This window comes from Schistocerca piceifrons, chromosome 3 (assembly GCF_021461385.2).
Source record: "Schistocerca piceifrons isolate TAMUIC-IGC-003096 chromosome 3, iqSchPice1.1, whole genome shotgun sequence".
Classification (NCBI taxonomy): domain Eukaryota; kingdom Metazoa; phylum Arthropoda; class Insecta; order Orthoptera; family Acrididae; genus Schistocerca; species Schistocerca piceifrons.
In genome coordinates, this window is record NC_060140.1 from 715,807,357 (window position 1) to 715,821,461 (window position 14,105).

At 39.0% G+C, this 14,105-nt stretch overlaps 1 protein-coding gene across 1 annotated transcript in view; it reads right to left on the reverse strand.

Moving 5' to 3' along the window:
* LOC124789343 (uracil-DNA glycosylase-like) overlaps positions 1-14,105 on the reverse strand; it is a 51,197-nt gene that overhangs the window by 21,485 nt on the left and 15,607 nt on the right. The window contains exons 4-5 of the mRNA XM_047256667.1: positions 4,324-4,412; positions 3,781-3,959 (exon numbers count right to left, since the gene is read on the reverse strand). Coding sequence (XP_047112623.1) covers positions 3,781-3,959; positions 4,324-4,412 — 268 coding nt within the window. The remainder of the gene's footprint in view (positions 1-3,780; positions 3,960-4,323; positions 4,413-14,105) is intronic.

Here is a 14,105-nt window from a genome sequence, read left to right on the forward strand (position 1 = left end):
ATTGTCAATTAAGACTTTATACTGTGAAATCAGGAATACAGAAATACAAGTCGCTGAGGAATGAAATAAATAGGAAGTGCAGGAAAGCTAAGACGAAATGGCTGCAGGAAAAATGTGAAGACATCGAAAAAGATATGATTGTCGGAAGGACAGACTCAGCATACAGGAAAGTCAAAATAACCTATGGTGACATTAAAAGCAACGGTGGTAACATTAAGAGTGCAACGGGAATTCCACTGTTAAATGCAAAGGAGAGAGCAGATAGGTGGAAAGAATACATTGAAAGCCTATATGAGGGTGAAGATTTGTCTGATGTGATAGAAGAAGAAACAGGAGTCGATTTAGAAGAGATAGGGGATCCAGTATTAGAATCGGAATTTAAAAGAGCTTTGGAGGACTTACGGTCAAATAAGGCAGAAGCGATAGATAACATTCCATCAGAATTTCTAAAATCATTGGCGGAAGTGGCAACAAAACTACTATTTACGTTGGTGTGTAGAATGTATGAGTCTGGCGATATACCATCTGACTTTCGGAAAATCATCATCCACACAATTCCGAAGACGGCAAGAGCTGACAAGTGCGAGAATTATGACACAATCAGCTTAAAAGCTCATGCATTGAAGCTTCTTACAAGAATAATATACAGAAGAATGGAAAAGAAAATTGAGAATGCGCTAGGTGACGATCAGTTTGGCTTTAGGAAAAGTAAAGGGATGAGAGATGCAATTCTGACGTTATGGCTAATAATGGAAGCAAGGCTAAAGAAACATCAAGACACTTTCATAGGATTTGTCGACCTGGAAAAAGCGTTCGACAATATAAAATGGTGCAAGCTGTTCGACATTCTGAAAAAAGTAGGGGTAAGCTATAGGGAGAGACGGGTCATATACGATATGTACAACAACCAAGAGGGAATAATAAGAGTGGACGATCAAGAAAGAAGTGCTCGTATTAAGAAGGGTGTAAGACAAGGCTGTAGCCTTTCGCCCCTACCCTTCAATCTGTACATCGAGGAAGCAATGATGGAAATAAAAGAAAGATTCAGGAGCGGAATTAAAATACAAGGTGAAAGGATATCAATGATACGATTCGCTGGTGACATTGCTATCCTGAGTGAAAGTGAAGAAGAATTAAATGATACGCCGAACGGAATGAACAGTCTAATGAGTACACAGTATGGTTTGAGAGTAAATCGGAGAAAGACGAAGGTAATGAGAAGTAGTAGAAATGGGAACAGCGAGAAACCTAACATCAGGATTGATGGTCACGAAGTCGATGAAGTTAAGGAATTCTGCTACCTAGGCAGTAAAATAACCAATGACGGACGGAGCAAGGAGGATATCAAAAGCAGACTCGCTATGGCAAAAAAGGCATTTCTGGCCAAGAGAAGTCTACTAATATCAAATACCGGCCTTAATTTGAGGAAGAAATTTCTGAGGATGTACGTCTGGAGTACAGTATTGTATGGTAGTGAAACATGGACTGTGGGAAAACCGGAACAGAAGAGAATCGAAGCATTTGAGATGTGGTGCTATAGACGAATGTTGAAAATCAGGTGGACTGATAAGGTAAGGAATGAGGAGGTTCTACGCAGAATCAGAGAGGAAAGGAATATGTGGAAAACACTGATAAGGAGAAGGGACAGGATGATAGGACATCTGCTAAGACATGAGGGAATGACTTCCATGGTACTAGAGGGAGCTGTAGAGGGCAAAAACTGTAGAGGAAGACAGAGATTGGAATACGTCAAGCAAATAATTGACGACGTAGGTTGCAAGTGCTACTCTGAAATCAAGAGGTTAGCACCGGAAAGGAATTCGTGGCAGGTCGCATCACACCAGTCAGACTGATGGGAAAAAAACACACTGTGTAAAACAATACAGCATAGTCTTTCTTAAGCATTTAAGAAAAACAAGCAACAGATTTTTTATACAGATAGATTTATTACAATATTCAATAATATGAAGTCCCTGTTTACCAAAGCTTTCAGTAAGAGTCTATTTAGTACACAGTACACGAAAGTAGAAAATTCTGTGTCAAATTCCATAAGCAAGTAACTTCTGAAATTCAGCAGCTGTTTCAATGCCTGAACCACATACAGAGAATTGCACTATAACAAGAAAATTGTAAGGCACATTCGGCAGCATATATTTGCATACATCAGTTCATCACAAATATCATATACCTACTGACCACTGCAAGGATTAAATATGGCCAATGAAATGGATTATTACATTTGCTTCAACTCCTGACATACAATGACCTCTGTATGTAGTCTCATTTACATTTAAAAACAATCATACTATACTGTTTACAAGCACGACATCCCTCCGTTCCTTGTCAATTGTGCAGTAGAATCATGCACATGAGCCACAAGTTAATTATCTTATGAGGGAAAGACTCCAGGGACATTATGAGACATTAAATCAAGGGTATTCTCCTCCCCAATTACTCCTAAATGATAAATACCAGTACCTCGATTTACAGAAATCATCATTAAACTAGATGCCTGCCAATGAAAGTCCTAACTCAAAACTGCTGGTGACAGTATAACCAAAGGATTATGACAAACAGTATCTGCTTAACATACTGAGGAAGTAGATTTTTGCTTTTGCTCTGTTTTCTATCTTAAATGTAGTCTGTTTAAGTCTAACAGAATGTTCTGGGGTCAGTGATTTTCTCCACTCAGGGACTGAAATATTAATTTAATCCACTGGTTTCTTGTTTCAGAATGTTCAGTTTAGAGATCCCTGAAGATGTGGGATACACAGTGTAGGAGCAGTGTCATTCAATTGTAATACAGAACGTAAGATATAGTTTTTAACAAATGGCTCCCTTATGTTAATCTTCAAAATACTTCTTTCCACAGATCTGAAGGTTCTCCTTCATAGGAAGATCTACTGGTAAACATGGTCTTATGGTGTCTGCACTTGGTGCATTTTGTGCTGATGATTGTAGCAACCTATGTGACAAACAATAGCAACCAAGTATGATGAATTGAAAGTCAGTTGTCAGTAGCCAATCAGAATACGCATTTGGAATTTTCCTTGGTTCATAAATGAAGTTGGCTAGTATTTTGTTCTATTACATTAGAATTTTATCACACTGTCATGAAATATGATAAACAAGTAGGTTACTGCGATGAACAATATCCCAGGCTACACCAGACATCAATCTATTGTGAAAATCTTATTTTCGTGCTGAGATTCATTGCCTTCACCAACTAACAAATAACTTGTCACTTTTCAAAATAACCCAGCCCTCTGGATACATTATAAGTCATTTTGTCAGCTTCTTCCATTCGCATTCATTGGCTTCGCCAACTCATATCAAATTGCCACATGCAAACCTAACCTAGGCCTTGGGGTTAGTTACAGATCAGTCTGTCAGCACATTAATTTTTTCCATTCACCAAATAAATATGAAAATCCATAACCTGCATTAGGATTCATAATAACCAGAGTGCTCTCCATATTGAAAACAAATTTAATTCAATTCTTATTTCCTGCCAAAAGAAATCATTAGATTCAGTGTCACTGGCTATCATATCCTATCACCCAAAAGCCTACAACCCATATCAACAATTTGCCAACATCAACATGCAACACAACAGGAACTGACACTATAACTGCACTAACCTGATTTACCTAATACACAATAAATGAATGAGTCATTCTTCACCTTTAAGTCATGCATATTTTCAGTATTTCCAAGACATACAAAAAAAAGCAACATCAATTTCCCAATTATGACATATTTAAGTTTACAATAAATTACCTTGTCAACAACTGCTGCCTTCTTTTGTGCATATGATCCCCACAGAAGAAAAACAATATTGTTATGATTACTGCTGAGGTATTTAATAACAGCATCTGTTAATTGCTCCCATCCTTGATCCTTGTGGGAATTTGCATTGTTGCAACGAACCGTGAGGACAGCATTAAGTAATAAAACTCCTAGAGCGAGAAAGTAAAAAATAAAATAAAACAAAACAAAAAAATTTGGAAACACGACTCTCAGTAAAAATATTCACAGCTCTAAAGAAACAAATATAAACTTCCTCAGCAGTAATAATTTGATGTCACTGCACAAATTTAAGAGTACAACTAATGAAACAGATTGAAAAGGGGAAGGATGAAATTAGAGAGATCCCGTTATTATGCAATAGCGAACCTATCAAGAAATAGCTACCTTATGGGAATACAAAGACACAATGTGGGCTAAACCCCTACAGTGTTAAATGCTAAATTACCATGTTTAATAAGAATGTGACTTACAAAATAAGTGAACAACATAACAAATAAAGTAAGTCAAACCAACCTTGACGAGCCCAGCCACAGAGATTTCCATGCACAGGTGCCTTGAAGCCTGGTATGTCAGTTTCCAGCTCCTTATACATGTTCAACAGACTGCAAGAGATATTTGAATTTATTGCTTTCATTAATACTGTCAGAAGAATCACATGAAATGTATAAGCTTTATAGAAATTCTAGGGAGGAAAGAATAAACAAAAACAAAGAAAGGCAACCACTCACCTGCTGATAATGTAAGCATCTTACATGTAAACTTAACAGCACAGAAAATTTAAACTATTTCTTGAGAGAGCTACTCTTCTACTTCAGTTTGAGTAAAGCATATACTTTTCCACACATAGACATGTAAATTGTACATCCCATAGAAACAATGACTCTTTATGAGCAACAGCCCACACAGACAAGTGTCAAGGTAGAAGGAAGGAGAGTGCCAAAGCATAGGAGAGGATATGGGTTATGGCAAGCAAAGCATGTAGATCATGTAACATGCAATGACATGAGGGGTGAGGGGTTGAAGTGGGAGGGAAGGAGGGAAAAGGGGGGGGGGGGGAGAGACAAACGAATGCTGTTTGCTGCTGTTAACAATAAATATTATAATATTCTTTCTTCATATTTGATATCTTTCAATTTTCAAGAAATGGGTTATCAAACATCTAGTTTTTGCCTGGGGCTCTTAAAGATATTAGTAGAAGGAACATGTGCATTCTACACAGGTTCTGGTACACAATTGGAGTATACACTTTGGTTAAAATAACATTGTGATTGAAAATTCTGCGAGTCAAGCGGCATGGGGCTAGGTGTCAGCAAATCACAGTTCCACATGCTCACTGTGTTGCCTGTTTTGCAGGCACAAGCAGAAATGCCTTGCTGGGAAGGGCAGGTGAGGAAGGCTACACGTCATACTCATACAACTACACCTACACCAACATTAATACTCTGCCAGCCACCTGACTGTGGCAGAAGGTACTTCTGGTACCACTAACTTATCCCCCGCTGAGCATATTCCATTAGCGAATGGCACCTGGGAAGAATGAATGTCGGTAAATCATAGTTATTAGCTCTAATTTCTCAAAATTTTTCATCATGGTTATTTTGAGAGATGTATGTGGGGGGAAGTAATTTTCAATTGCATGAGCATGTGGCTTCATTGGTATGAGTTGGCACCTCCACTCTCCATAACACATGTAAATCATAAATGTACTTTAAGGAAAGTATAGGAATATTTACGATTGCTTCCACATTTTCATGTTGGCAGCTCAACACTCAACTGTTAAGAGTGATCTGACCAGTCACACATGATGACACTAATGGAGCTACATTATTCCATTTTTATACATTTTGATTACAAGCTTGAATTTGTTAGGACTTGGCATTCCTACTACCCAGTAGAAAGATACACGTTTCATTTGTGATCAAGATTTCTTATCATTTAGAAATAATTTTCTTTGGGTGATTTTAAGCTGGTGTCAAAGATAGGCTACCCAAAAGCCAAGGTTTTTGAAGTTATAAACATACAATGTGGCTGTTTACAAGTTTTGTGGAACAATGGTGTCACTTATTTAGACTTTAAGAGAATGTAAGTGATGCGTTGATAGGTGTTTTTAATTACCCAATGTGAGAACAGCATATAGAAAACATGCTACATAGTAATTAATAAATTAATCTCTCACATTCCACCAAATCCAAACATCAGCATGTAAAATTTATTCAAAATATTCACAGCCAGCGACCTGTGGCCAATAGCTTTAAATATACAAAAATATAAGGTAATGCAGATGATATTCTTATATGATAATGCCCCCCCCCCCCATGAACCATGGACCTTGCCGTAGGTGGGGGGGGGGGGGCGCTTGCGTGCCTCAGTGATACAGATAGCTGAACCGTAGGTGCAACCACAACGGAGGGGTATCTGTCGAGAGGCCAGACAAATGTGTGGTTCCTGAAGACGGGCAGCAGCCTTTTAGTAGTTGCAGGGGGCAACAGTCTGGATGATTGACTGATCTGGCCTTATAACACTAACTAAAACGGCCTTGCTGTGCTGGTACTGCAAACGGCTGAGAGCAAGGGGAAACTACAGCCATAATTTTTCCCAAGGGGGTCATTCCATGTCAATTCAACCAATTTGAGAAAATGTTCCAGCTGATAGTCTCAGATTTGGCTGAAATTTAGCACACCAATGCTACCAAGTGTGGAACACCCGTGTACAAAATTTTAAGTTCCCCTGCCACTTAGTTCCAGAATTTTGGCTTGTGAAAGAAGGTGGCATGACCCGGAAATTGCAACCCGCATCTGGCAATCTATCTTCAGACCCAACTTCAAGTCTTAATAACTTTGGAACTATTCCACACAGTCCAGTGAAATTTTTACAACCCAGTAACATCCACTTAGAGAACACACTTTATGAATCAAAACACCAACATATTTCTGAGGGAAAATAAAAAATTCCAAAATGTGACTAAAAAATGTAATGCATTAAAAGGTAAATATTGTAGGTGCCCTCTATGTCAAACCTAATTAACTCAAAAAGGGTATACATTTTTTTTTTGTGGTAAGCTTAATGCAGCCAAAACACACACAGAACTCACCTTGTCCATATCAGTCACACAAACAAGAGTTACATGCACACGAAAATACAAAAATTTGAAAAATTACCTGAAAAACATGGATTTTCGAAGTGTGGTAGCACAAAAGGGACAAGTGATATCCAAGCCAAATTTCAAACACTGCATAAGTAGACCATAATATGTGGCAAAATTTCAACTTGTTATTGCAAGGCATTTGTGTACAATAAAAGTTGGAGATGTATTTTGTTACGTTTCTTTTAACACGATTTAGCAAGTAATAGTGATGATGCAGACAGCTTGTTTCAGATAAAGCTGCAGCAATTGTTGGGAACCATTAGGAAACAGAGAGTTAAACAATGGTAGTTTTCAGGGACAGAATGAGTCATTGTTAGGCAGGAACAACAAACGAAACAAGCAACAATTACAGGTTACTCATGTTTTTAAGATTCTAGTTCAGACAGGTCAGTATTGTTTTGGAAAGTGAGTATGGAGGCACAAGAGTGTACTAGTGGTGCTTTTGTTCAAACAAGTTGCAGTATTGGTAGAGCACAAGCATCTGAATGTCATAAAACAACATATGGAACAAAATGTGGCATTCGCTTTGACTGTATGATCTGGATGAATCGGACCAAGATTTGTTGCTATGGAGATGCGGGTTACACCCTGTGGGCACAAGAAGTACAGTTCCAAGAAACTTCAGTGTTTGTTATCATTATATGAAAGTGTTTCTGGATATGTATTCTTTCCTACAAAGAAGTTGTTTTGATCCATTTCAGATTCATAAGAAGACAGTTAGACAAAAGTTATGTTCCAGGTGTGTTACACTGCTAAAAAATGAAGAATACTCTGATAATTTACATGACAGTGACGAAGAGTATCAGCCACCTAAAACCACAGCAGATGAGCAATTAAATACTTCAGTGACTGCTCTTGGTTTGTCTCCCATGAAGACACGTAAAGTTGGAAAGAGAGACAGGCCCAGCTATGGTAGAAGAAAACTACAAGAAGCTCAAATGGAATTAAAACACAAAATAGCTGACACACTAATGGTGGAAGAGGAAGAACTATCTGCTCCGAGGAACAGAAATCATGCCAGAAATGGTCTGATTTGGACAAAATTGTGCACGATTTGGAAGAAAAACGTGCCATATCCACACGCCACAAAAAAGTAGCTATTCTTACCCTTGCATCTTCCAGCTGGTCTCTCGACTACACTGCAAAGGAATTCAATGTTTCTACATATATCGTAAAACAAGCTAGGAAAATAAAAGCAACCCAAGAAGTGCTTCCACAAATTCAGCAGGCTCAGGGTAAGCAATTGAGTTCAGAAATAAAGGTGCTAGTGTCAGAGTTTTATGAAAATAATGACTACAGCCGATTAATGCCTGGAAAAAAAAAGGACTACGTAATGGTGAAAATGGGAAATGTACATGTACAGATGCAAAAAAGACTGTTGCTATGCAACATATGAGAAATATATATAGAATTCAAAAAAAGTGTCCCAATACCAAAGTAGGGTTATCATCTTTTTTCGATCTTCGGCCAAAATGGGTTGTGCCTGTAACAGCAAGGAGCACACACAATGTTTGTGTATGTGAGACCCATCAAAATGATAAGCTGATGTTTGCTGCTATAAAAGATTCTGGTCTGGATTACAAAGGTGCAATGAAGCTGCTAGTGTGTGACATCAGTTCCTGCCAGTGCATGATACACAGGTGTGTAAAGTGTCCTGGTAAGGCCAATCTTGCAGAACACATGAATAACAAACTGTATGGTGAACTCCTTATGGATGACAATGAACTTGTTTCTTATAAACAATGGGCAAACATGGATCGCACCAAGTCTTGAAACAAAGCAAAGTACAGTGGAAGATTTTGTTGAAATGTGTTGTCAAAAAATGGACAAACTGACCACACACAACTTCACAGCAACAGCACAATCGGCTTATCTCCAGTTTTGTAAGGATAATTTGAAACAAGATGAAATTACAGTAATACTACACTTTTCTGAAAATTATGCATTTATAGTTCAAGATGCCATCCAAGGATATCATTGGGACAACAGCCAGCAATTCTCCAGCCATTTGCGATTTACTATAGAGGTGAATCAGGTGATGTGTCTGTCATGAACCTGTGCGTTTTTAGTGACTGTTTAATTCATGATGCCATTGCAGTTCATGCCCACATTCGCACTGTCATGGCATATGTGAAAAACAAGCTGCCTCACATACATTTTGCGAAATACTTCAGTGATGGGGCAGCTAGTCAGTACAAAAACTGTAAAAATCTCAAAAATTTATGTATGCATTACCATGATTTTCATATTCACGCAGAATGGATTTTTTTTGCAACAAGTCATGGTAAAAATCTATGTGATGGTATTGGTGCTACCATTAAGCGCATGGCATCATGAGCTCGTCTGCAGCACCCTACAGAAGGTCACATTCTAACACCTCTTCAATTATTTACCTGGGTACAGAAAAATATCTCTGGCATACAATCATTCTATGTTTCAAAAGATGAGATGAAATCAGAAGCAGACTAGAACACGTTAAAACTGTTTCAGGCACAAGGAGCCATCATCACTTCTCTCCAGCGCACTCTGACAATGTGCAGATGAGCAGACTGTCCAGTTATGACTATAGGTTCATGCACAACATGTGTCTTCACAGTGTGTGTCTCAGGATTCAGAAGCAAAAGCAGCAACATACAACCAGGTTACTATGTTATTGCTGTTTATGATGACAAATGGTACTTAGGATGTGTTGCAGAGTGCTGTGAAGCAGAAGGTGATATATTTGTGAACTTCATGGCACCAGCAGGACCAGCAAGATCATTTCATTGGCCACGTTTGGCAGACAGGTGTTGGATTCCTTTTGAACATATTCTTATGACAGTTCCAGTTCCTACAGTGTCAGGAAGAAAGTATAATTTGCCACTCAATGTACAGAGTACAGTAGCTAAAGTGTGGGAGAACTTCTGTTCGAAGCACAATCGACTGGTTTTTAGCAGTTAAGGTGCAGTAAACATTAATGATAGGTTGTGTTAATCTGTCTATATGGTGTTGCTTAGCGATTAAACAGTTGTGGGAGAGGATAAGAAGAGGCAGACCAGTTTTTACAAAATTGTGTTGTGGAACAATGGCCACATCACCAAATACATCTGTAAACTTCCATTGTACACAAACGTCTTGCAATAACATGCTGAAATTTTGAGATATATATCATTATGGTCTACTTATGCAATGTGTGAAATTTGGCTTTGATACCACTTGTCGTTTTTGTGCAACCACACTTCGAAAATCCATGTTTTTCAGGTAATTTTTCAAATTTTTGTATTTTTGTGAGCATGTAACTCTGTTTGTGTGACTGATATGGGCATGATGAGTTCTGTGTGTGTTTAGGCCACATTAAGCTTACCACAAAAAAAAAAATGTATACCCTTTTTGAGTGAATTATATTTGGCATAGAGGGCACCTACAATATGTACATTTTAACGTATTACATTTTTTAATCAAATTTTGGAATTTTTTATTTTCCCTCAGAAATGTGGTGTTGGTGTTTTGATTCATGGCATGTGTTCTCTAAATGGATGTTACTGGGTTGTAAAAATTTCACTGCACTGTGTGGAATAGTTCCAAAGTTATCGAGACCTGAAGTTGGGTCTGAAGATAGACTGCCAGATGCGGGTTGCAATTTCCGGGTCACACCACCTTCTTTCACAAGCCATAATTCTGGAACTAACTAATACTTTGCACACGAGTGTTCCACACATGTTGGTGTACTGAATTTCAGTCAAATCTGGGACTATGAGCTGGAGCCCCTGGTTGAACTGACACGAAATGACCCAATGGCATACAGCTTTACTGTATGGTTAAATGATGATGGCGTCCTCTTGGGTAAAATATTCCGGAGGTAAAATAGTCCCCCCAATCGGATCTCCAGGTGGGGACTACTCAGGAGGACGTTGCTATCAGGAGAAAGAAAACTGGCGTTCTACGGATCGGAGCGTGGAATGTCAGATCCCTTAATTGGGCAGGTAGGTTAAAAATTTCAAAAGGGAAATAGGTAGGCTAAAGTTAGATATAGTAGGAATTAGTGAAGTTTGGTGGCAGGAGGAACAATGTGGTATCGATAGCTACGATGTCACAACGTAGGTGCGCTCTGCTAGCTTGGCACTAAGACAGATACCGACGACAATGCACCATAGCCGGGACGGGAGAGCTCTACAAGCTCCGCTCTAGATTCTGCCCATTTGATCAAGAGCAGACGGCTAGGACACTTCACTTCATATACTTCACTCTACTTAAGACGGGTTTAAGGCTTGCTCATCATTACAAAGTTATGTATGCCCTGTATAGATTCAAGCACCAGTAAACCACTTTTACTTTCTTGCCGTACCGACTTGTGTTACCTGTTCCTGCTCCTACTCACTTCCTTCCTTCTGCCAACCTTTCAGTTTTCAGGAGCAGACCCATGCACCGCCTTCCAGGTGGGATACAAAGAACAAGACTTCTGGCCAGGTGAATACGGGGTTATAAATACAAAATCAAATAGGGGTAATGCAGGAGTAGGTTTAATAATGAATAGGAAAATAGGAATGCGGGTAAGCTACTACCAACAGCATAGTGAACACATTATTGTGGCCAAGATAGATACCAAGCCCACGCCTACCACAGTAGTACAAGTTTATATGCCAACTAACTCCACAGATGACAAAGAGATCGAAGAAATGTATGATGAGATAAAAGAAATTATTCAGACAGTGAAGGGAGATGAAAATTTAATAGTCATGGGTGACTGGAACTCGATAGTAGGAAAAGGAAGAGAAGGAAACGTAGTAGGTGAATATGGAATGGGAGTAAGGAATGAAAGAGGAAGCCGCCTGGTAGAATTATGCACAGAGCATAACTTAATCATAGCTAACACTTGGATCAAAAATCATAAAAGAAGGTTGTATACATGGAAGAAGCATGAAGATACTGGACAGATTATATAATGGTAAGACAGAGATTCAGTATTTTAAGACATTTCCAGGGGCAGATGTGGACTCTGACCACAATCTATTGGTTATGAACTGTAGATTAAAACTGAAGAAACTGCAAAAAGGTGGGAATTTGAGGAGATGGGACCTGGATAAACTGAAAGAACCAGAGGTTGTAGAGAGCTTCGCAGAGAGCATTAGGGAACGATTGACAAGAACGGGGGAAAGAAATAAAGTAGCAGAAGAATGGGTAGCTTTGAGAGATGAAATAGTGAAGGTAACAGGGGATCAAGTAGGTAAAAAGACAAGGGCTGATCGAAATCGTTGGATAACAGAAGAGAGATTGAATTTAACTAATGGCTAGAGAACAAATGTAAGGATGTAGAGGCATATATCACTAGGGGGTAAGATAGATACTGCCTAAAAAAAAAAAAAAAAAAAAAAAAAAAAAAAAAAAAAAAAAAAAAAAAAAAAAAAACAACAACCTTTGGAGAAAAGAGAACCATTTGTATGAATATCAAGAGCTCAGACGGAAACCCAGTTCTAAGCGAAGACGGGAAAGTAGAAAGGTGGAAGGAGTATATAGAGAGACTATACAAGGGCAATGTACCTGAGGAAAATATTATGGAAATGGAAGGTGATGTAGATGAAGATGAAATAGGAGATATGATACTGTGTGAAGAGTTTGACAAAGCACTGAAGGACCTAAGTCAAAACAAGGCTCTGGGAGTAGACTACGTTCCATTAGAACTACTGACAGCCTTGGGAGAGCCAGGCCTAACAAAACTCGTACCATCTCGTGGGCGAGATGTACGCGACAGGCGAAATACCCTCAGACATAATGTTGTAACACGTGAGGCAATACTGACCCTACAACTTATCTTACAAGGGAACCTCTCCATCACCCCCCCCCCCCCCCCTCAGATTTAGTTATAAGTTGGCATAGTGGATAGGCCTTGAAAAACTGAACACAGATCAATCGAGAAAACAGGAAGAAGTTGTGTGGATCTATGAAAAAAATAAGCAAAATATACAAACTGAGTAGTCCATGCGCAAGATAATCAACATCAAGGATAGTGTGAGCTCAGGAGCGCCGTAGTCTCGTGGTTAGCGTGAGCAGCTGCGGTACGAGGTGTCCTTGGTTCAAGTCTTCCCTCGAGTGAAAAGTTTACTTTCTTTATTTTTGCAAAGTTATGATCTGTCCGTTTGTTCAATAACATCTCTGTTCACTGTAGTAAGTTTAGTGTCTGTATTCAGCAACCGCACCGCAAAACCATGCGATTAGTAGACGAAAGAACGTGCCTCTCCAGTGGGAACCGAAAACATTTGATCGCAAGTTCTTAGGTCAACCAATTCCTCCACAGGAAAACACGTCTGATATATTCTATATGACACTGATGACAGAATGTGCGTCACATGACAGGAATATTTTGTCGACCCACCTAACTTGTACACTTGGCGAGTGGGTAAAAAGATTCTTCTACCTTGCCCGATTTAGGTTTTCTTGTGGGTGTGATAATCACTCCCAAAAAAGTGATGAAAACATAGAAGTTTGTCACATAAACTGCAACAAATGAATGCAACAGTTTCACAGTCGCACAGTTTTCCCTGTGCTCTGTCGAAACATATGTTAACGTTTTCAAATTTTTCCGTGTGTAGACCATCAAATCCTGCATATGTCCAAGCAAATCTGAACATGTCCTGGAATTTTGGAGAGTGAAGCTGATTATGTGTGAGTGCCTGAACTTTGATAACTGACACACGATCACGTCAACAATACTAAATGTGTACCTGTGCAGCTTCGCAAAATCACACAATCTTTTCACAAAGTATTTCACTTGCCGAAAACCAAACACATCTAACAGTTGCACAAGAGGTGTACAACCTGGAGGAATGGTAATCATGTCTACTCCCACACTAAAATTGTACAATGCCTGATCCTTCTGTCCTGTATAGCGGTCAAGGAGTAAGGCAAAATCTTTGTCCGTGTAAGGAACAATCACACGTTCATTAAAGTCTTTCACTAGTGTTTTCCTCCATTTTTCCTGATGCACTGCAATTCACAATGACATTCGGCATTTGCGCAAGTACCCTACTCACCTGTTGCTGAACTTGCGGTCCAAATACACCATTTTTTTCCTGCAAACATAAATAAAATGTAGGTAAAAGAAATCCTGCTTTGTTCAGAGCATATTGTATGGTATAACTATGTTAAGTGGCATGCAGCTGGTCTACATACATTC